We start from the raw sequence: 23,816 nt of genomic DNA, 5'->3' as shown, positions 1-23,816 counted from the left end.
CAACTCGAACCTGCTCTCATTCCGCAAACAACTGAAAACCCTACTGTTCGCAAGGTCCACCGAGTTCTAACCTCTTCTGCACTGCCCACCTCTGTCTACTTACTCAGCGCTTGGACGCCCTTGGGCAGCAATCGCGCTATACAAATCCATATACAATACAATACAATACAAACCTCCCATCCACCCCCCTGCATACCCCTCCTCAAATAGTCTGTTCAGGGTGAAACTGTCTGAAGTTTTCTGTTGCCTGCGATCTCTCCAAAGTTCTTGATGGTGTCAATAAACTGTGCGTTAAAAAAAAAAAAACAAGAAAAAGCTTCAAATTTAATAAGATGGACGGCACAAGAGGTGAGCTACTCACTGACAGCTGGAGAGCTAGTAGGAGCTCACAAGCTACTTGTTGGATAAGCTTGGCTATATTACCCATTTCCTTTTACTTTCTGTGTAATATTTTCCAACAAATTTATTTCTGTCGACATAATCAAATAAATATTATTATTAGATTTCTGAGAAATGGGTTTCTACTATTTTGCTTTTCCGTTAATTGTTGCACTACAAAAAAAATGAGTTTGAGGTAAGTTTTCCTGTGACCATGTGCAGAAAAACTAAGGTAGTTCAACATGATGTTTTTTAATGAGCCCAGAAAGTCAGAAGGCACTTGGAGTGCATGATGTCTTTGGTGAGGCCCAGGGTACCATCAATAGAAAGGTTGATGTTAAGGAGCATGGGATTTGTACAAATACTTCTATTCATCTCCAAAGCACTTACTATTGCCACCCTCTTCAATGACTGACTGTTCAGATACTAGAGACCCTTCACATTCAAAACCCTTTTGTTCTCCGAGTCATTAATCGGCTGGTCCTCTTCTTCCTAACTTCACGTCTTCTGAACAGACTTTCTAGGTTTTCAGCTGGAAGTTGCGGTGGATAATTTTATTACTAGGCACTTGTTTCATCACATGAATAGAGAACAAAACAGACTATCAACAAGGCTTGAGACAGTGAAGTTAGAAGTGAAATTTGCAACACAGAGGGTGATTTCAACAAAGGATGTCTAATGATGAAAAGTAAATTATTCACTGGTGATTACGTAATCAACAGCACAGGTGCCGAAGAGTCCGTGGACAATGGCTTGCGGATTATTGGTGATCCTCATTATGCTCAAGTAGGATCTAGTTAAGTATAGGTAGATAATGAGGGCCACTGTCTAGATGTTTTTCATCCTCAGCTATTAGGACAAACATTTATGAGGAGGGGAGATTACATATGCTTACTGGCAGCCACCGTAGATTTGGCATCTGAGTGAAAACTCTGCAAAGGAGGCTAAGATCATTTCTGTGGCCTGCCCCCTTGTACTCCATATTCAGACATTTTCTTCTTTGCGCTTCTTGGCCGGCGCAGGTAGGAGGAGATGGACTTTGAACTGAATCTGAAAAAATGAGCTCCTCTGAGTGTGAACATTAGTGTACTTTAGTGGACCACAAGTCTGCAGGCCTTTTTTTCTTTTCGACTAGGACTCAGTTACTAATAAAACTAGAGAAGTGAAATGTCAAAGTGAGGATTTCCCCCTGGACCTGCTATCCTGACACCAAGAGAGAGGAGCTCCCCAGGGAGAAAGTGAGATGCATCAGTTAATGCCTGTCTCCATTTGCAGACGGAAGAGGTTTTACATCAAGTACACAGTTGCTTGACACAGTGCCTGCACCCCAGGCAAATGAAGCACAAAGTCTTTCCACCTCACTGGCTTCATGTAATTGAAAATAATAAGGTGGTTAGTCACTAAAAGTTACCATGGGAAAGGAGTGCAGTCTGAACTTGCAGTTCTCGTATTTTCTACCTAGAAAAACAACCTTGGTGATGAGGAATAACTGATGTGTTTATTTATAAAATTTATAGAGTGTGGGCCTAGCCACAGGTGCAGTGGAGCAAATCAATGACAGCATAATGCAGGAACAGGGTAACTAATTTAAACAAACAGAGAAAGGTATAATAAAACTGCAGTGAGAGGAAGGGAGTCAATAGGAAACTGAACATGGAGAGAGAAGGCAGCCTGGTCCATACAACTGAGTTTGAACAGTTCAGTTTTAAGATTTGCTTCTTAAGGGAAAGGAGATAAGGATTAAGTTAAAAGGCGTCAGAGATCAGGTTCAAAAGCTTCAAGACTAAACAAGAAAAATCCAGGAGTGCAGTTTTGCTCTTCTTTTATTTAGGACTCTTGAGACGAATCTCCAGAAGAAAACAGAATTTACCTCTTCTCGGTCTCTCTCGTCGCCACCAGTACCACTTAGTCACAGCTAAAATATAGGATCAGAGCCTTTTTCTTAAACAGAACTAGAAATTAGGGGTGGGCGGAATTTGCGTAATCATGTTCGCAAATCTCAGCGAAACGGTAAAAAATCTCTGCGAACATGCAGAAATTCCACGAACACAAGGAATTGCTTGTTTGCGATGCTTTTTACTGTTGGCAATCGCTGTTTGCGTGCTCGGGGGGAAATATCTTGCGCGCATGTTTACTACGTGGGGACGACCGCAATTCATACTGAACTCCCTGATAACACGCATTTGAGAACACGAACAAGCAAAAAATTTCACTAAGTCGCGGAACGCAGAATTTTTGGCAATTTTGCGTTCTCTGCGGAATGCGAAATTAACCAAATTCTTCAAAAGGAATGGAATTTACCGCCCAGGCCTACTAGAAATCTGTCGGTGTTCAGCAACTATGAAAAGAGCTAAAGAAAACTAGTAGCTCTCTTCTACACCGGGGACCACATTCCGAATGGAGAAATCCAATCTCTCAAGGCTGGGCTACTCCGAAGGCGGACTCACTTTCAGGACGCAGAGGCAGCCTTTCAAGAAAAAGATGTTGAATTACAAAAATCTGTGTGCTTTCATTTAGCCTGAAGGCAGTAACAACCAATCTGGTAAGCAAAAATGAGACCATTTACTGGATGTATTCCTTCATTATCAACTGAAAACTGGATCAAAAGTGAAGCAAAAACTAGAAACGTGTAGAAGATATAGGGGTAGATAGATGGCTGTGGGAAAGTGTCAAAGAAGTACTCTTGTGTGTGTGCAAATGAGATCCTCCAACGCCTTTTGTTTTTTACCATCCCAATGTATGAGGTAAAAGAAATATTTTTACAAAGTATTTGGTAAAGCACCTGGGTTTTTTTGTACGGATGCTTCAAAGTGACCGCCAGGCTCAGACCAGGCAGCATTAAACAGAAGATTTTTAAAATATGCCCAATGCACAGAAAGGGCATCTTCAGCTAAACAAAACCTTTTTTGTTGTTACTACACCCAAATACATCCAATTTTCAAAGTCATCCCTTCTTATGTTAAGAGAACGGGAACAGTGAGAAGATTAAAGCCACGCGGTCTAAAGCAGCGTTCCATTTTTCCTTTTCATTTACAAATTAGGTTAATTTCAAGTTTTAAAAACTCATTTACACCACTAAAATATATAAAATAGTACTACAATAATAATCAGCCTGTGTAGTTCTGAGTCTGTCAGTCTGGAAAGCTACAGTTCTTCTAAATCCTTAGTCCCTGTGCAAACGAACATGTTTATGCAATGAAACCATTTACCCGTGAAGATTGACAGATAGGCCGCTTAATTGAATGTGCTCCCTGGCATCAGAGTGTACAAACAGGAGGGTTTGAAAATGGCTGCCAAGAAAACCATTGTCTTTACACTTAAGATCCACCTTGAGGCACAACGCTGCCAAGCTTGCATGTGTCCAATGGCAAATGCTGTTCTAGCAACTGGAACAAACCTGAGCTGAGAAAACAAAAAAAATAACCTTTTCCCAGGTGCCAGAAGGGAATTAAATAACTGTCATAACTGGCAGAAATCAATTATCTGGTAATGGAGCTTGAAAAACCCACAAGGTTTCACAAAACACACCGCCATTGCACACTTCTCTCTACCCACAGGTCTTTTTTTAAATATTCATGAAGTGTAATTAGTATAATCGCACTGCCAGGCACCAGGCCCAAAAACATGTATACCCACATGTCCCAAGCAACAGTAAATGCATGTACTCTATCAGCAGGCAAACCTAACCTCCTCTGTCAGATGAACACAATTATTTGTAATCAGGATAAATGCACATGCTGCAGGCGCAACAGCGAGAAAGGGAGGGTACGAGTCACAGAATACCGTAATTATTTCCAAAGATTTACACCTAGGTTTAGAGTGAATTTACTATGTGTCCCTCTAAAAAATCTGAAAATAACTGAAAATAACTGATGGGAAAAGGGCAAAAATCACAACTTTCCAGAAGTATTTATATATGTTTACACAGGTATATGCATATTGTGCACATTTATGCATGTGTAGATAGTTGAGAGAAATGCCTTCCAAACAGATTTCCACTAATGTTGCGGTCCTCTTCATTTGATCCTATCCTGGAAATTGATATACTCCTGCTCTAGAGTAAATCTCGGAGCAGTCTCCCATCACCTTTTGCATGTTTCATGTGCCTTCCTAAGAGGCATGGGTATGCGCAAACGTGGGTCTCCTGCTCACTGTGTCATTAGAACCAAGCTATTGAGCCAACAACCAGGGCACAACCGGTCGAGGATTGCTTGTGTTCCGGTAGAGGCTGGACAGGTCCGGGTGGAGAACCGTCCCCTGCTGCTGCGACAGAACTCTGCCTTCTGCTTTCTTGCAGCGCAAGAAGCAGAAAATCAAATGGCATTTTATTTTCTGCTTCTCGTACTGTGAGAAAGCAGTAGGGCGGCGCTCCTCTGCCCTAATGGAGGAGCCGCCCCTGGGGTCAAGACTGATTTGTATATCGCTAGGTGCAAACTGAGGTGGCATGGTGAGAAAAAGAACAATGGCTACAGTGCTACCCCAAGTGACTGCTAGTCGTGCGAGTTCTTGCAAGCAGCCTTCCATTACCTTTTGTGTGTTACTTCTACTTAAAACCATATTGTGTAATTGTGTGTGTGTGTGTGATGAAATTGAACTAAGGTCTCATTTGCGAATTCCAAATGTGCCTTTAAACTTTTAAATCATGCCACTTCTGCGCCTAAGTTTAACATGGATCGACGAACGCCATTTCTTTTAGTGTTAGACGTTCATTAAAAGCAACATTGTTGGCAAAACAGTGAAATAAAGTTAAGTTCATCTGTTGAGCATACTTTTTTCTCAAAAGCCTTTGAGCCTGGAAATACTGAATACATTTGCGCTCTCAGAACTTTTGCCACCCGGAAATAACTGCAGGCAGTCTTTCAATTTCAGGAACCAGTGTACTTAAAACAATATAATTTTATTTTTATAGGAAGGCATTTGAAAAGAGAGGACTTATTTCAAGAAAATATGAAACAATACAGCCAAAAACAAAAAGACAACAGAAACACAATGTGTGGGAAACAAGAGAAGGGGCGAATGACGACTGAGAAAGAAAGAGCCTTTTCATAAATATTTTCAGAGTATAGTCGTTGGACTGTGTGTGTTTTGTTAATCAGTATTTTTTTTATTGCTGCCACGGGACATAGGTGGTTATACCAGTAACAACATTAGTTGGCTTTTAAATCTAACCTTTCTACTGTGTCCATTACAGTGTAAACAAAACAAGGTTTTCCTGACTGTAGCACCAGGCAAGAGATGGTCTCCCTAGTCTTGGCAATGCCACACCGGTACATGCAAGTCTCTCTGCTTGGGGCATTGGGCGTATGAAGAAACTTAGGACCATCATTCTGTATTCAGATGATTAAACAATGCTTTTCTAGCTATATGCTAAGTGCAGTAAGTCAAGGTGCTCTCCCAGTCTCAACATGATCGACTGCCAGATGTGGGGGCAAGGCCCTCTCGATAAAGACAGCAAAACTCTGGAACCTTATGCCTTATGCACCCAGGGAACCGTGACTATTAGCCAAGCCTGCCACACACTGAGAAGATCGCTTTTACTCCATGCGCACCAGTGCAGCTCACACAGCCTAGCACCAAAGAGACCATGTGTGGCATACGCTACTCGACAAAAACCCATAAAGGCAAGAAAAGCCCTTGCCTTGCATATACAGAGCGCAAAGTAGCTAAATGCAAGAGATACGAATGAATGATCCTCATCTCTTCTTGGTCATCAATACAGGAATGGACAGTGTTTATTCTAAACATTGTAAATGTGTTACTGTGCTTGTTCCGCCACAACCATGTTTTTAATTCTTTCAAGTAAGATTTGGCCTTGACTTTACATGCATGTAAAATCAAAGTACTATGGGCACTCTACCTTTAGGGCCTTTCCCCGGCGGAGGTTCTACAGTAGTTTTGCTCCATATTAGCATTATTCCTCCCGAGTCTCCAGCAAGGACGTCTCCATTAGGCAAAAATGCTAAGCACTGGACGAATTTTGGCTTTTCATATTGCTGGGAAGAAATTACAAAGGGTATCACCAAACATGTTTTTTGTTTTATTTTTAGTTGCCGGAAAATATACAATTCATCACAGATGCTGGCTGCATGCAAGAACCCGACATATCTTTTAGTCACTACCACAGCTCTAATAATTCATAACATTTTACTATTTGTATTTATAAAGCAATGCAATAAATTCTACAGAGGTGACGGATTCAGTTTCACACACACAGCCAGCTCTACACTTCTAAATCCTCATTCCTAAACAGAAGCATTTTCCAGAACCTATGCCTACAATCCCAGAAGTTGTCCAAAGCAGACCACATAACGTAAACACTCTAACTGGAGGATATGAACCCTACGGCGAACTCTGTTGAATATTTTAATCGCAAATCAATTTTGAATTTAGTTAACCGCCTACATATTGTTCCCACTTTTGAGAAATAATTGGCAACCCCAAATCTTCAATCCAGGCAAGTGTTTATCAAACCTAGTCATGGGAAGGTGATCTCCCAATATATAACTATAGCTAGATTAAATAGAGGCAGAGAATAATTACATTTACGATATCCAAGTGCCTCTGAACTCCCTCCCAGATTCATTTATGATAATCTGGTTTCCAGTTCTTAAAACAAATTATCTCATTCTGAAAGCTAGCACAGGTAAGACTGCCAGATGTAATTAAGAACACCTGCAAGTTAAATCCTCTCAAACACACAAGCCATGTGCTACAAAAACATAGTATTTTGTATCATTGATACCACAGCCTCTCTTTGTGGTGCAGTAAAAATATAGCAAATTCACCAATTAGTCTTACCCCAAATATGCCCTGTTTTCTAGCAAGCGCATTGCCGCTCCACGTCCAGAAGAAAATGTGCGACTTGCCACAAGTTATTATTGTATTTGCTTCCGTGGGATGGAACTCCACAGCCAAAACCACCTCATTCGTTGTCTGTTGAAACAGAGAAAAAACTTACATTTCCACAACGCATTCCATGCACTATGCAACATTTTCCACTCAAGTATTTATGTGGATGAAAATGTAACGCGACCAAAATACATCTACACATTCTTCTCAATATCGGTCTCCTAACTCGCATTGGCATAAAAATTCGAGAAAACTTATTGTAAAAGAATAATATGTTATGAAGCTCCCATTACTGTATCTGGACAGAACCCAAAAAAAAAAGAGTACAACAGATTCTTGAACCAAGAAGGAGTGTCAGGGTGGAATCCACCTGGACCATGGAAGAGATATGCCTATCTCTAGCTCTGAATTTGTCCCAGTCTCTCTACCTAACCCTATCCCTGCACTCTTTTGTTCTACCTTTTTTCTCTTTTAAGTCTTGCTCCTTCATCTCTCCCTACCTGACCTTGCCCCTCTTTATCGGACTCTGCTTTTCTTTCCACCGCCCTCTAGCATACTCTTTACCTCACCTCCCTATCTACCTTATTGCCCCTTCCCCCTCTTTTTATCTAAACTTTCTCAAGTTCCCTTCTCTATTTCTACCTGTTTTGTTGTACCTCAATTCTCTCCCTCTACCTTACCATTTATATATCCCCACCTTTTTCTCTCCCTCAGTTATTTATCTAGTTCTCCGCTTGACTACCTCTCTGTCACCTCTATGTACCAACTTGATTTTTCTTTCTAATCTCCTACTCGCTCTCACTTTTCTCTCTTTTACTTCAACTTGCATCTTCTATCTCACCTCTCATCCCCTCTCGATCACTACATTTCTATGCACCTTACCTTCTTTCTACCTTAAATTTCTCAACCTTATGACTTTCTACTTCTCTACCACGACCTCACCTCTTCATTGTTATATTTACATCCACACTCAATTGTTTACCCCCTCTCCCTCATCCTCGTCCCTGTATCTCTTCCATCTATCCCACCTCTCTCAACCTCATCTCTTTACCTCCCACCTTATTATTTCTCTTTCTCTTTACTTTACTTCTCTCCATATTACTACTCCTCATCCCTCTTCCTTTCTGTAATTTATCCTACTTACTACCTCATCTTTCACTTCCCTTCTCTACTTAAGCTCCCAATTTACCTCATCATTTATTCACTACTCCACCTCTTCACTACCGCACTACTTTTTCATCAACTCATACGTTACCCGTTTTTTCTATAATTACCTCCATTATTTAAGCTTACCCTCTTAACCTCGCCTCTCGATACATCTCTGTACCTCTGTATCAACTTCACCTCTCCATCTACCTTATCTTTCTCACTACTTAACCTTTTCTCTTTGTGGCCCATCCCTTCATTCCCTTCAACCGTTCTTTCTATCCATTTCTGTGCCTTAGTACTCTTTACCCAATCAGCCTTTCTATACCACAATTGTCTTTTTGTCTTTTGTCAGAACCCCTTGTCAGAGGGCCACTGGGCACACAGGGGTTACTGGGCCCTACAGTGAGGGTTGGGGCCATATACTTCAGATGTCCAGGACGGACCTACTATCGATCTTGAGCAACTGGGCCAAGCGTCCCTTCTGCACTTGACTCAGTGGTAGCTGTGGTCTAGCAGTTCAAGGTTTCCTCGTGGTGTTGCGGAGCAGAACGTCGCAGCACCAGCACAATCCTCGTTGCTTCGTGGTGACCTATGGGTCATAGCTCACATTTCTCGGGCAATGACTTGAACCTTGTAATCCCTCAGCAGCCACTCCTGGTATATGTGGTTCCAGTAGCACTTCTGGCCAAGGCACGAGCCCTCAACATGGGGGTGGTAGGTCACAGACTGAAATCTGTACACAGGATATAACCCGTTTGGTGCAGCAGCCACCTCCTCACACCCGGAGTCCACTCGGTTGGGATCCCCACTCAACCTCACTCCCTCTAACATTCTCCTGCTCACAGGGCACACTGGTCTTGGCAAGCAGGCAGGCGCTGGTGCTCCAGAACAGGTGATCTTGGTTTCCCTGGATTATTCTCCCCCACCAGGCAGGGAGGCAAGCAGGCCTTGGCCCACAGTCCTGGTCACAAGCGGAAGTCTTGCAGAGCTTCCCCTCCTTACACACAGCCTGTTTGGCTGCTTGACACATGACAAGTTTTGGGGTCTCAACCTCCCCTTATTATAGTCCATTGCCAGACACCAAATGTGATTTAGGGTCTGGGTCTTAAAACGTTCATGCTAGGGTTCTGCTTCTTTTGAAGTTTTCATTTTTGTCTATCTTCTTCCTTGAAAAAGGCTGTGGTTCACAGCTGGTGAGACTCAGAAACTGATAGTCTCACAATACAGGCCGGGGGTGACTAGAGTTTACACCTGGAGGCCGGCCACAGTGATATGGGCTTCAAAAGGGTGAACCTAGGCTCGTAATGATTCCCTTATGAGCACCATCTCCATCCTGATTTGTGTAAAGGTCAGGGGGTTTAAGTGGGATAAAAAACTGGGGAGTACCTCAAAGAGGCATGGTCGATCTAATTAAGGGCGTGGCTTAAAAAATGTAAGCTAAAAATGTGTGCTTAGCATAGAGTGCCACCTGACTAGTATTTTGCCTCTGCTGTCATTGTATCCAGATATAGAATACAACATGTAACATTACAGGTACAACAAGCCAGGACTATTGGCTTTGTCAATGGTTGTTAGTTGCATAAGATAAATAAGCAGCAATTATGGCTTCGTTGAATAAAATATTGACAAGGCTTCAGTTCTGAAATGATGAGACTGTGCAAAAACTATAACAAGCCTCTCTGAAGAAGGCAGTGATCGTGAGGGCAACAATGGAGAGCCCGATAGAGACCCATCTCGGCACCTGCTTTATAGAACTGCCGGTGCTGAGCACAGGCAGGACCCGGTCCACTTAAAGCCTAATACAGACCCTTTCCTTGTAATCTATCACTGAATCAAAGAACACCCTTTTGAAGTGTGCAGGAGGAGTCTCTCCATCCCTTCCTCCAGTGTGTCCCACCCAATGCAGCACTACACAAATCTGTCTGAGGGATTTCTCTACTCCTCATGTCTTCACCAGGCAGGCCTGGACTTCCCAAAATGGAACCCAGTGTCCTTGATGTAATGCACCATTACAGGACACTCAGTGGATGGACATAGCACATACACCATTCAGTACTGTTAACTCTATGCACTGTGCGATCACAGAAGCACATACATTCAAGCCTACACATTCATTCTGTACCAACTGCTCAGTACTGTAGCTTTTTTGTGCTGAGCCTTAGTGTGCTATTTGTGAAGACACACATTGCCGGTACACACATTCCTTATGCGCGCACTTCGCAACACTTCACCCCTTCATGCATTGTACTTCTCGCAAGTACATATACACCCAGCCCAGAGACACCACACCTGCATTGCACAGTACTCTATATCCAACTGATGTAGGCCCCTGGGTGAGTTAAGTACACAGAAGCGGAACTTTAAAAAGGGTGAGTGAGTCAGAAGGCCTCACTCCAATGACACAGGTTAAAAAGGACCTGTTCACTACTCCTCATCACTACATCGTATGCTGCCACCAGCGCAAACAAGATTCTTAACTCTAGGTGAAGGCAGTATCCTATCACCGATATTAAAGTAGGGATTTGGGCACCCATCTCAATCCAAAAACACCAGAATACGTGAGACAGGCCTATGTCATGCGGCACACACATTATCCGTATTTGCCAGACAACAGTACAGTTGGGCATTTAGGGCAGGGATACACATCCATAACCATGCAGAGGACATTTGCATCCCAAACCCCATCTTTCTAATTCACCAGTCTCTGCCTTTCATCTCTCCATACTCTTCCTACCTCACCTCTCACAAGACTATCTTTACCTCTCTAGCTCTAACTCACCTCTGTCTACCTTATCTGTCTCACTACCTCAAAGGTCAGTTGCCCACCCCCTCCCTCTCTCTACATTACCTTCTTCCTCCCTCTATATCTCACTCTGACACTTCATTTCCCTACATTTTTCCTCTACTCGCCTTTTCCTCTGCATCTTTCTTTCACGTGAACTCACCTTTCTCTCACTTCATATCTCTCCCAACTTCGCATATCTTTGTACCTCAACTCTATTTCTACCACCCTTCTCACTACTCCCCATCTCTCATGCTAAGCCACTCCCATTAATTCTCACGTCTCGGATTTCTTTTACTCCGCAGAGCTGAAGATCACTGTTTAGCCAAAGAAGTATACATCTAAAAAGAGGCGATGAGGGATAAGACGTGACGCAAATTAAGGAACAAATAGTCAGATGCCACGCAATGAACACTGAAAGTGCTTCGACGTTCAATGTTGCAGCAAGAATGGCAGTTGTGAAGGGGTATTCATTTTTCATAGTGAAAGTCCATCAATTAAACCCTTCTCTATCCCTCCTTGGATCACCCCAAACCTAATTTTAATACTGTGATCTCCCAAGAAAACCCATCTAAATTCTTCCCTCATCTCTCCCTCCTTTCACTCACTCCAAAACTCCTCCTACTACTATGGTCTCCCAGTAAAAACTTTCTAGACTCTTCCCTCTTCTATTCCCCCTTTATAACCCATTATTAGACTTACATGTCCACCACTCAAATTAACTAAAATTTCAGTTTACTAATCCACCACTATTCCTTTTTGGGTTCCAGAGTAGCGTGCTTCTCACCAAAAAGCACCTTGATGCCTTGTCTGGGGTAGTAAGCGCTGTATAAATACAATTACAATACAATATGTCATACTTTAATGGTATGCAGTAGACCATTGAATAGCTACCAAACTATCACAGTGTCTTTCCTACCATGGAAGGAATAGGCTGGTTTGATATGAAACCCCATGTTGCAAGACAAAAGAAAAAATGAAGCTAAAACGAAGAACAGAAGGGAATGAATGGCTTCATTACTGCTTTTTCAAGGTATGCTTTGTTAATATTTTGCTGGCTGACTCGAGGCACCTTGAGCTTTACTCTGTGTGCGCTCCCAATTGTTGAAAGTGTAACCAATAATTCAATTTTGTTTATCATCATGCAGACTTGGGTTAGCAAAAAATGGGTAAACATATTAAAGATGTTCCAATTGACGGGCCCAACAAAAAGTCTTAACGTGGAAGTGTTGTACAACCAAGTAATGGAATCCTCAAAGGCATAAAATGCATCAAGGATAGTGAATATTGAGATAAGCCAGTGTGTATGTATGTTAATAAAGCGCCTTCAGGTCGCTTACCACAAATGTGCGCCAAAACAAAAGGTGGGTAAAAATAGAAGCTCTATTTACAGATGAAAAACAGATTAGCGCAGCAACCTGCAAACATGGCAGCTGCAGGTTAGGCCCACACACATTATAAATAAATTAGCATGTGTGAGGGAAGGAACGACATGGAGTATAGTTTGCCGTATAAGACTATCTCATGTGAATATACAATGCACATTCATAGATTCTACGCCCTTACCTTTATCTCCGCTATCTTGGATTTCCTCTGCCAGTCCCATACGGTCAGCATGTGCTCGTTGGAGTCATCGATAACAGCCAAATGTACACCTGAATCCTTGCAAAAACAGAAAAAGATTATCCAGGGACATTCACATCTAATCTGTATGATTTAATAAAACATTTAGCCACAGAAATCGTGTTGCAGCTTCTTGTTACATGACCTTTGCGACTATTAGGATAACTTAATCAGAAGCGCATGCTAGGATAACAAGTACTGACCACTACTATTGTTGGCCAACTTCAATGCTGTAAAGCAAACAAACTGTAGAAAACGCGTGTGAACTTGTGCCATTCAATAACTCATTGAAGTCAGTTGAGAACAGGACCATTCAAGGGTGTTTGCCGACACACGTGGAGCTTCTAGAGATTGTAGTTTACTCCTGGCGCCATCGTCAACCACTTACTAATGTCTTGTTTTAGAATTGCCCTCGGAGGATCTTTCTTTCACAGGGCAGTGACTGAAAACAACTCCATATAATGATGATTTTGTGTACTATGTAAAAGAATGTAGTGTAGTTCAGCTACCAAAAGCCTGAGTGTCTATCTATAGTGGTACAGTCCCTATTGGGCCCTTGTCAATGTTTTACATGTGATGTGCAAGTAGTATGTCTTGTGTCAATGTTATTATCAGTCAAATGATCTGTACAAGAAAATCAGAAACTAAGAATTTAGACATTTTTCCAATAAAGAGAAATGATTAAAAAAAGAAATAGTGGTTTATGAGTAATTATTGTAGAAAAATAAAAATCATTTTTTGTCTGGCTCCCGACGAATGTGCCAATAACACTTAGGTTTGTTTTCCCATTGTGGACTCTGACAACCCCATTAGTAAAGGGTTTCACATTTTATTGTGGCCCCATATAAATTGCAACAAGGGGTTTATATTGTTACCGCTGCTAAAAAACCGCAGGAAGAGGTTTTGCATTTTGAACTATATGACCAGTACAATAGGAGAGGCTTTTCTTTTGGGACTCTGGGAGAATTGTCATAAGAAGGATTTAGTACACAGGTCTCTTTTTAAGTCTGGCCACTGTAAATGCTTGGTGTCTCCAGAGGGAGACATTATATTCATGTCAATGTATACTTTGTGTCTGCCTATGTATACTTTGTGTCTGCCTAAACTGTTTGACTGGTCTCAGAGACCACATGGTCATATTTAAGTTTGTGTGAAAACCAATAGGCTTACTTTTAGGGTTTTTAAGTAGGGAAATTGGAAGGCCAATAATTTACATTGCAAATAACTGAAAACATGCAGCCCTAACTTTGCTGATCATTAAAAGCTTTATGTGTAACAATCGTGTAAAATAGGGGGACTGCTGTTTTTCCGCTTAAAGCGGTGTTGGTGAACGAACAGTCACCAACACTAGAATCAGCAGACTACATATGGAAGCGAATACATTCACAGACCCCTGCAATATTTCATTAGGTTATGTGATTCATACCCTGTTTAATCTCAGAGGCCACTGAAAGCAGCGTTCCAATTTGTAACTGTACCTAAAATGGGAAAGCTGTCCCTAAACTCTTGTAAATATTAGTCCTTTGTGAGTATAGTATTTTGTTGTGAGAGCATTAAAGTACTTTTCCTTTTGGACAAAGCTTTGTATGTTACTTTTGTTTGTTCCTCAGTTCTGAATTTTTAACTAACACCACCTCCCTGAGTCAACCCTAGACTGCTGTGGCTGACAACCATGGGTATCAGATTTTACACTGTGGACTCTAACAAATGCACTATAACAAGTTTACATTGTGAGCTGTCGGAGAAATGCAAATGGAACAGGTTTATATTGGAAATGTATGATTTTATTGTGTATATATGTAATTCATGCTTAGTATTTAGTTGTATGTGAATTCAAGTATTGTTTTCTTTTTAAAAGTAAAAACACTGGACATTGATTCATTGGGAACTACTGTGCCTTATATGGAGCTATCTAACTTTTATTTAACCCCTTTAGCTGCTTTCATTTGTTCTTTTGACTTGCACTCTTTTTTAAACTACGCTGCTGATATCATTCCTTTTCTACAACAAAGTGGTAGCGTTTTCCTTAAACGTTGTGAATGACTTGCTTCAGTCATGTTTGAGGACTAATAACCTTTTGGATGTGAATGCTGATAAAATGAAGGTGGTGATCTAGGAAATCATTCTTAGACCTGGATTTCCATCTGGTAGTCACTGGCTCTTAGCCCACTACCAGCCCCTGCTACTATGACCAAAAATGTTGCCATGTACGGCGCCACCTATTCCTCCTATTCGAGGAGAATTGACATAGGGATAGCTCCTGAAGTACCTTTCAGAATTTAGGAGGTGTGTGCAGATGTTGAGGGTCGATAACTGTTCCTCTAGGGGGCGTTGTATGGAAGGGATGTCAGCTGCCTAAATGTATGCGCTCCTAACAGTGATGGTGGTAGATAGTTTTGTGAAGGTGTTAGATATACTTTTGCCGAGGCTAGAGACACCGCTTCCTTGGGCTGGCGATTTTAACCGAATTTTGGACGGAGACATGGACAGGTGCCCCGACCAAACTTAACAGAAAACCGGATAGGAATGAGAGGCTGAAGATGGCGATGAGGAGGGTGGATTGTATCACTCTATGGAGAACAACACAACTGATAGATAGGGGGTATACTTATCACTTGGAAACGGATGGCATATATAGCAGGTTGGACAGAATCCTTATAGCGCAAACTGGCTGAGCGGGTGGCCGACCTGGGGCCTTTTTTGTCAGATCATGTTCCAGTGCTCTTGACGGATTCATGGAGACGTGATGTCCCGCCTAAGTGTGGCATCTGCGCCCAGAGCACTCGCCGACAGCATTCAGAGCAGATATCTGTGAGGCCCTGCAGTGCTTCCAGAGGCCAACTGGAAGTTCACTGGTACCACAGCTAATGAGTGGGATGCTCTCAAAGCTGTGCTGCATGGAGAGTGTCTCTCCTAGGTGTATGGTATAAAGAGACAGCTGGGAAGGGAGCTCAAAGTTCAAAGGGTGTGCTGGTGAGCACCCAACGAGGGGTGGAGGGGAGGGGGAATCAGAGGGATTCGTTATCGCAGGATAAACTGGTAGAGACCAAGCGGGTTGTGAGGGTGACCTGGGACCGACTTGACAAATATATGCTGAAGGAATACCGTCAATTGGTAAATAAGGAGGGAGTCAGAACTAGCTGCCTCATGGCTTGGCAGGGAGAGGCAGAGTTCCCTTGTTCTGTCACAACAGCTGGAGAACAGAAGATTTGCCACAGCCCAAGCCGCAATTAATAAGGAGCTGCAGCAGTATTTTGCACTGTTATATGAGCAGCAGGGGGGGGGCTGTAAATTGGTTGTGGCGCAGGAGTTTCTGGTGGGCTTGGACATGCCGAAATTGGAGCCCGCATAACGAGAGATATTGGATCTGGCCCTGACCAAGGAAAAGTTTCAGGAAGGGATCAAGGCTAAGCCAAGACCTAAAGCCCCAGGCCCGGATGGGTTACCTATTCCGATGTGCTGGCAGAGCACCTGCTTGAGGTCAATAACGAGGTGGGCGAGAGGAGTGTACTCCCCCAGGCCAAGCAGGAAGCTCTTATAATTATGCTTCCTAAGACAGATCGTGACCTAGAGAAACTAAGTTACTACTGTCCGCTGTCCATGATCAATATTTATGTGAAGATCTTCTCCTAAATTTTAGCTAATAGATTGCGGGGGGGGGGGGGGGGGGGGGGTAATTTGTCAGCTGGCTATTATACCCCAGATAAGTATTACTATGAACTTCCACAAGCTCACGTCATGCACTCTGTGCAGGACTCACAGCCGAAGATGGCAGTGGTAGCACTAGACAGAGAAAGCATTTGACACAGTCAATTGGGAATACCTGTGGGAGGTGTTGTCTCATGTTGGCTTTGGGGCGCATATATTAAAATGGATAGCCCTACTGTACTTAGAGCCATTGGCCACGGTTTGTTCCAGGCAGCTTGTCTCCGACAGGTAGAAAATACTGAAGGTGACTCGACAAAGCTGTGCCCTGTTACCCCTCCTATTTGCGCTGCCTATAAAGTTGTTGGTGCTGTCATATGGTTACTACGTTTCTATATATTGTGTTAAGTTAGCATGAGCTTATTAAATGTTTAAACGCCATATTTTCTTTCTGCTTTAGTTTGCACACGACACCTAATTGTTATTGTAGCTTTCAACCTAGACAAAAGATGTGATTTATTTGAGAATAATATGTTATTGCTCTGGTATCAGTCGTGCTTGGTACACTTGGTACCACTGTCTGCACACCGAGAACTGCACACTCTAAGAATAACCTAACACAAGGTTGCTGAAGGCCTGATCCTCGCACCACGTTAGACATAACACAAATAATGTTGCTGCCAACATTGGGCTCTACGTGGGTTTAAGATAGAGTTACAGGGAATGAAACAACACACTTGATGCTTCGCATGCAGAGAGCTGGTAGCTGTTGATGTGATCTGCTCCTACTGAGAATCAGAGGTATGGGCCCGCCCTGCTAGAACCCAAACGAGACCTTCTTAGATATAATACAATATGCTAATTAGGGTGCGCGAAATATAGGTGATACAGAATTTTATAGATTTTTGCATCATAACATGCTATCACCTTTTGCTTACTATGGATTAGTGACTATGCTGATGACTCTGATTTTTATAATATGTATGTTGATATTATACAAGATACTGCGTTTGAGAATGCTGCATTGAAAAATAAACATTTCAAACTTGCACGTGTGTTCTTTGCCTCCCAGTTTCGGTTTGGAATGATTATATAACGAAAGAGTGTTCATGTGTTCCACGATTCCTGAGGTACTCTAAGTTCATGTTCTGGATTGTCTAAGTCATTGGGAAGTTATTACTACCGATGAGACACTGTAGCTAGCTTGGTAAGGGGATTTCTGAAACAAAGGTGAGTTTTGAGTCACCCTAACTCACCCAGGTTCTAGATCTCTGTGCACAGTTCTGTGGGAGAACGGAAACCCTGCTACATGGCGCCCATACGTTGTTGGCCTTATATCATGACACTCGAGTAGTATATCATTCAAACCTTAACACCTTCATTCACGTTTCCGGAAAACGGCGGTGTCGGAAAAACCTACCTATTTTTGAAATAGGTCATTTTCAAGCTTGGTTCTATCTAAAACGGTTTCCTTGAATTACTACCCAGTTGTGCTACAAAGTAATCTTTGTTTTTCACTTTCCTGTGCTGACATGGCACAAGCCGTGGACATCCCGCAGCATAGTCGCATTGCGGTGCGTGACCATTTGCGGGCTTATGATGTTCCTGTGGAAGGCTTGGCTGTCGTTCTGGTGGTGAGTGCGGAACATGCAACGGTTTTATTCGTGGGTGACATTTCCGCCAGTGGACGCTAATTCTGGAGTGTTCCATTCATACACTGCTTCAGCTGTACCGGCTGCGTATGCTCCGTACAGAGCACTGGAGGTTCCTATTGATGCTTGGCAGCATGGAGTTTGGTTTGGTGGCGCCCTACCACACGCTTTAACCGCTTCGAGGTTGGGTCCTTTGTCCATTCCGGGCACACCTTGGCCCGCTTTGGCTGGTTCACTCCTCACCCTCAACGCGCCACTTGTAACGTGGGAGATCTGCGGCGGCTTCATGAAGTCGCGGTGGAAGTGATTAGAGCGCTTGTTCATTACACTAGCCGTAATGTTCAGGACGCGGCCCCTAGGGGTGCACAGCTTCGTGCAGAACATGCTGGTCTGAAAATCAATCCGGTCATGGTGAATTCCGTGATGGGTAAAAAGCCCCAGGACGAGGATGATTTTCCGTTCTGGCTTGCTGAGAAATTCGGCCAGCTGGAAGCTGTGTTTCCCAACACGAGTCCGGGTGATAAACACCGGATTCTTACACTAAGTTTACCGAAAGATTTGGCACCTGAACTTGTTGACTGTGAGACCTGGGGTAAGACTTTTGCAGCGGTCTATTCGAGGTGCTATGGCACCCCGTCTGTGACCAATCTGGGTGCGGTCCTTAAACGTGTTCAAGACGAACACGGACCGGAGTCGGCGGTTGAATTGGGTATGCGCCTGTGTGGCACCTTTGATGTAGTTTGCGATCTGATCCTTGCGAATGTCAAGGGGGATGCAGTGAACTTTCAGGTTGCTAACGCATTGGCGTTAGTTCCCGAGGCCGAGAGACCCCGACGGTTGGCAAGGATAATTGTGGCTGCTTATAAAACGGTTGGCCGCAATGCAATGGGGCTTAAGGCTTTTCCTGATAAAGAGAAAAAGCAGCCCCAGGGTCAGACATCGGAAACTGGTGGTCAAAAAAAGTCCAAGAAACAAAATTGGCATAAAAAGCAGAATCCGGGTAAGCAACAACAACAAACACAGGTTTCTGCTCCTGCGTCTCCGTTGCCTGCGCAGTCGGATCGTGTTTATGATTAGCGCGACCGCGCGATGATTAAATCGCCTGAGAGGTTTCAGGCTTCTGACCAACGCTCTCCTCGTTCCTTTCAGGACTCATCGGCTCCGTCAACCGGTGGTGGAGGGAGCGGCAGGGGCCGGGGTGGCCAGCAAGGACGTGGTCAGCCCCGCCCGCGTAACAGAGGAGAGCAGCAGGAAGGCTCTACGCCCAAGAGACCACAATTTGCCACGAAGAAAGTCGCCGCCCTGACAGCGCATTGTTATGCCCCAGATAGTGAGAACGCAGCTTCGGAATCTGACGTGGGCTCTGACCTTGCTGGAAAGCGCGGCAGAGATTACCATAGTGAGAGAGGCCCTCCGTCCACTGTTGAAGGTGACAGCGACTGATACTTATGTTGTGATTGAAACTGCTGATACGCATGTTGCTCCCCCTGAACGTCTTTTTGAAATTGTCCTGTTAATTGAAGGTGACATGCAGCGAACTGTAAAAGGGGTATTTTGGGAAAATCTCTCGTCTACGTATGACATTTTGCTTTCGGAGGCTGACTGGCCCCCACCTTTTGTTCTCGCAGCTCCGCGAGGGGAGGAGGTAATCCTACCCAGTTTCGCGCACACTGTACCGAGAGTAGAAGCACTGCATTTTGCAGAAGAGTGGGCTCTGGCGCTTGCGCCGGCTGTGTACCGCAATCAATGTGGCTGGGATAAATTGTCACCAAGCCACGAGATTCCTTTACGGTCTCAGCCGCAGCCTCAACCTCAATATCCCATAAGGCGTGAAGCCAAAGCTTCAGTCGCGGCTATCCTTGAACAATTGGAATATCAAGGTGTAATTGAAACGTGTGTGTCACCGATGAATAACCCCCTTTTTACTGTAAACAAGCCGGACGGCTCATATCGTTTGGTTTTGGATTATAGGCATTTGAACTCGCATTGCCGTAACTGCGCAGTACAGAATACTCATGGCTCTGCGTTAGTGAATAGTCTTGAGCGTAAACGGTTCAAAACCACGCTTGACATTTCCAATGGTTTTTATGCCCATAGATTAGACGGTCTAAGTTCCCAATGGACCAGTTTTACATGCGGCGGTGTGCAAAAAATGTTTCAGCGTCTCCCAATGGGCTATAAGAACAGTCCTGGAGTATTCTCCGCCCGCATTGTCTCCCTTCTGGAGGGCATCGACCCAGTTGCTTGTTCGTATGTGGATGACATTTATCTCACAGACGACGATCTTTGGGAGCATCTGTGTCGAGTAAATAGCATAATTTGTAACTTTGCTGACATAGGTTACAAACTTTGCAAAGTCGCACATTGCAGAGTACACAGTGTTGTTTCTAGGTTACGAGCTTAACAACGAAGGGAAGGGTTTAGCACCCCACTTCCTGGAGAAGTGCGCACAATTGCGCTCTGCGACAACACTGAAAAAATTACAATCTCTACTGGGCTTTTTGAATTTCGGAAGGACTTACATTCCGGAATATGCCCAGCGTATCAAGCCTTTGTATGCTTTGATACAACCATCTTTTTCCAAATCATGCTGGCTGCCTGAGCATTCGGCCATTCTGCAATCTTTGCAGGCTGATTTGCTCGCTTCTGAATACTTACAGACTTGTGATAACCAGACCAACCTGGTGATAAGAATTATTCCTGGGGCGGTGGGTTTCACGTACCTGACTTTTAATGAAGGAGATACAGTACCTATTGCTTACAAGTCACACTTGTACACTTCGGCTGAACTGCGCTTTTCCACAGTGGAAAAAGTTTTAACGGCTGTGCAGATGGCGATTCTTAAGGAACGTGCCCTGTCGCAAGGAAAACGCATGTTGGTTGTTACACCGTGTCCTGCCTTAGAGGCGGTTACGAAAGCCATTGTACCTAATTCCAAAGCTTTGCACCCTCGGTGGATTCAATGGGCTGCGTCCTTGACGTCCCAGGATGTCACGTTTATCTTTGACGCCACTTTACGGTCGCAGGAGTATTTACAGTATGAATTTGTTCATCCTGCTCCATTAGCAATGCGGCCGTTGGAGGATTTCCATTGCATCATTTACACTGATGGTTCGGCGCAGGTTGCGCATGGCTCTAAACATGCCTACGTTTCCGCTTGCGCCATTGTGGTCGGTGCCATGGTGAACGATGAGTTCAAGTCCAGTGTCGTGCACACGCAGACGCTTGGGGACTGCACCGCACAATTAGCAGAGCTTCGTGCACTGATGCTTGCATTGGAGTACGCTGATCCTAGTGTGACGACTTTGATCGTAAGTGATTCTTACTACTGTGTCCAGTCTTAAAATGAGAACTTGTTCTTTTGGATTCAGAATGAATTTCGTGACTCCAAAGGTAGCACAATAAAACATAAAATGATCTGGGTCCGAGTGGCGGAACTTAAAGAGAAGCTGCCACTCGTGTTTGTGATTCATACTCTCGGTCATCAGCGCGTGGGGGTCCACGCTGTTGGCAATTCGCTTGCTGATGAAGCAGCGAAGTCAACGGTATCAAAATACTTAGTTGCAGCAGTCACGAGGTCCAAAAGCAAAATAGATGATGACATCTTGGCAGCTGTTGCTGCAACAGAGAAGGGAAGTAAATATCCTGCGGGGTTCCCTTCTAAATACACATACCACTTAAGTCCCGATAAGGTTCCTTATGTGAAAATCCCTGATGTTGGCGAACGTCTAGTTCCCAACTCGGATCGCAGGGCTACTTTGATTACAGCGGCTCATGAAGGTGTGGCGTCTGCGCATGCGGGCGTCTCAGCCACTGTAACTCAGCTACAACAGAGGTTCTGGTGGCGGGGACTGTACAAACAGACGCGCGATTATGTTCTTCAATGTGACATTTGCCAGCAGATTAAGCCTTCAACTGCTGCGCGTCCGCCTCAGACACAGTTGTACATCTCGAATAAACCGCTTGGATGCGTTTATTTGGATCACTGCGGTCCATTTTCTTCTGATACTGCATACAAGTACATCTTAGTAGCAGTTGATTCATGCACACCCTTTGTGTGGGTATGGCCACATCGGAGCGCTGATTCACGTACTGACATTAAGGATTTGCGAGTCTTTGTGGGAATTTTTGCCTGTGGTACCTTCCATTCGGATCAGGGTCCGGCTTTCGCCTCTAAGGCGTATAAGGATGCTATGGTTTCGATGGGGGTCCAAGTCAAGTTTTCGAGTCCCTACAGGCCCGAGGGCAATAGTGTAGTTGAACGAATGAACCGCGACTTAAAGCAATCTTTGACAGCTCGAGTTATAGGCACTGGCAGAAACTGGTTAGCCCACCTCATGGGCGTGCAGCGTGCGCTTAATAATCTCCCTAGAAGGTCTCTGGGTGGGCGGACCCCGTACGAAATGCTCTTTGGTATCAAGATGTATGTCCCTGACCTCGATGGGCTAGCCTGCAAGGCCCAGGCCACGGCCTTTGACGTAGATGAACATTGCAATGTTTTACAGAATCTACAAAAGACCAGAGACAGTCTTGCAAAGGAACATTTGCCCTCCACATCGGATGATGCGCTGCAGATCCCGGTAGTTGGCTGGCTACCCCAAGTTGGAGAACTGGTTCGAGAGAAGATCGATAACAAGAAAGAGTTTGGTCCCTCATATCGTGCACCGGTTCGAGTTCTTGGAGTGAAGGGCACAAGAACAGTCATTTTACCACCACTTCCAGGTCGTAAGGAAAACAGATTTATTTCTATTGACAATGTCAAGACACACAGGGTGGCCGATTCTTCATAGCATGACACCGGCTGTATCCTGTCCTTCCATGGTGAGGCACTCTGTGCTGGCTATTACATCTGGTGCAGAACAGGAGGTGTCCCTCGAGATGCCTGCCATATCCAGTCCTTTATTAAATACTATTCCTGATACTAACATTGATGAGCTAAACTACACCTATCCTGCTGATTTATCGATGCCTGATTTACAAACTCGTTTGGCTGACCGGTCCAGATTCTCTTTTGACTCTGTTTCGGAACTTTCAAAGAAACCCTCAACTATTGCAAAATGTGCCACGTTGTTTAAAAAACATTTTTTAATTCCCCCTTGGACATACATTTGGTTGATCTTATTTTCATTTTACCTTTTTATGTCAATTGGTTTTGTGTTTTATTTTTTCCGCCTGATCGATGGTCACTACGTTAAAGAAAGAACAGGAATTCGGTACCTTAATGGAACATTGGCCCCTCTTTCCTCTTCACATTCAGCGCACAGACTGAAACGAAACTTAAATACAGTCAACATTACAGCTTGGCCTGTCCTTGATGGGATTGTGTGGGATGTGGTTAGGTTTCAGATACATGGGCCCACTGAAGTGATTAATGTTCCAAATGTGCTTAGAGTAAACATGGGAGATGTGATTAAACAAAATATACGTTCTGATGATTGGGATATTCAGGCCGTAGAGGCATTATTCTCTGATTTGAAATACTATGCAGCCTTCGATGCGGAGGATCTGTATTTAGATTCTATTAATTATGGTGATTTGTTTTGTTTTCAACATTATGGTAATCATTTTTTGCATAAGACAAATTCAAGGAGGGTTGCTGTAAATTATACACAATGGGAACATTGCCCTGCTCCATTAGGTGGCAGCTCCAATACGTTTCTGAAAAAATACACTTATTTCACAGACTTTAATCCATCGAATCCTGAGTCGTTTTATTTTAAAATGACACAAAAGTCCAT

General features: G+C 43.7%; 1 protein-coding gene across 1 annotated transcript in view; it reads right to left on the bottom strand.

Moving 5' to 3' along the window:
- LOC147662083 (echinoderm microtubule-associated protein-like 4) overlaps positions 1-23,816 on the bottom strand; it is a 133,666-nt gene that overhangs the window by 69,755 nt on the left and 40,095 nt on the right. Inside the window, exons 5-7 of the mRNA XM_086951124.1 lie at positions 12,725-12,820; positions 7,177-7,311; positions 6,236-6,371 (exon numbers count right to left, since the gene is read on the bottom strand). Of these exons, the coding sequence (XP_086807250.1) occupies positions 6,236-6,371; positions 7,177-7,311; positions 12,725-12,820 (367 nt within the window). The remainder of the gene's footprint in view (positions 1-6,235; positions 6,372-7,176; positions 7,312-12,724; positions 12,821-23,816) is intronic.

Source organism: Lissotriton vulgaris, unplaced genomic scaffold (genome assembly GCF_964263255.1).
Source record: "Lissotriton vulgaris unplaced genomic scaffold, aLisVul1.2 SCAFFOLD_4152, whole genome shotgun sequence".
NCBI classification, from domain to species: Eukaryota; Metazoa; Chordata; class Amphibia; order Caudata; family Salamandridae; genus Lissotriton; species Lissotriton vulgaris.
Note: the sequence above shows the minus strand (reverse complement) of the source record. Positions and strands in the feature narration are given on the sequence as shown.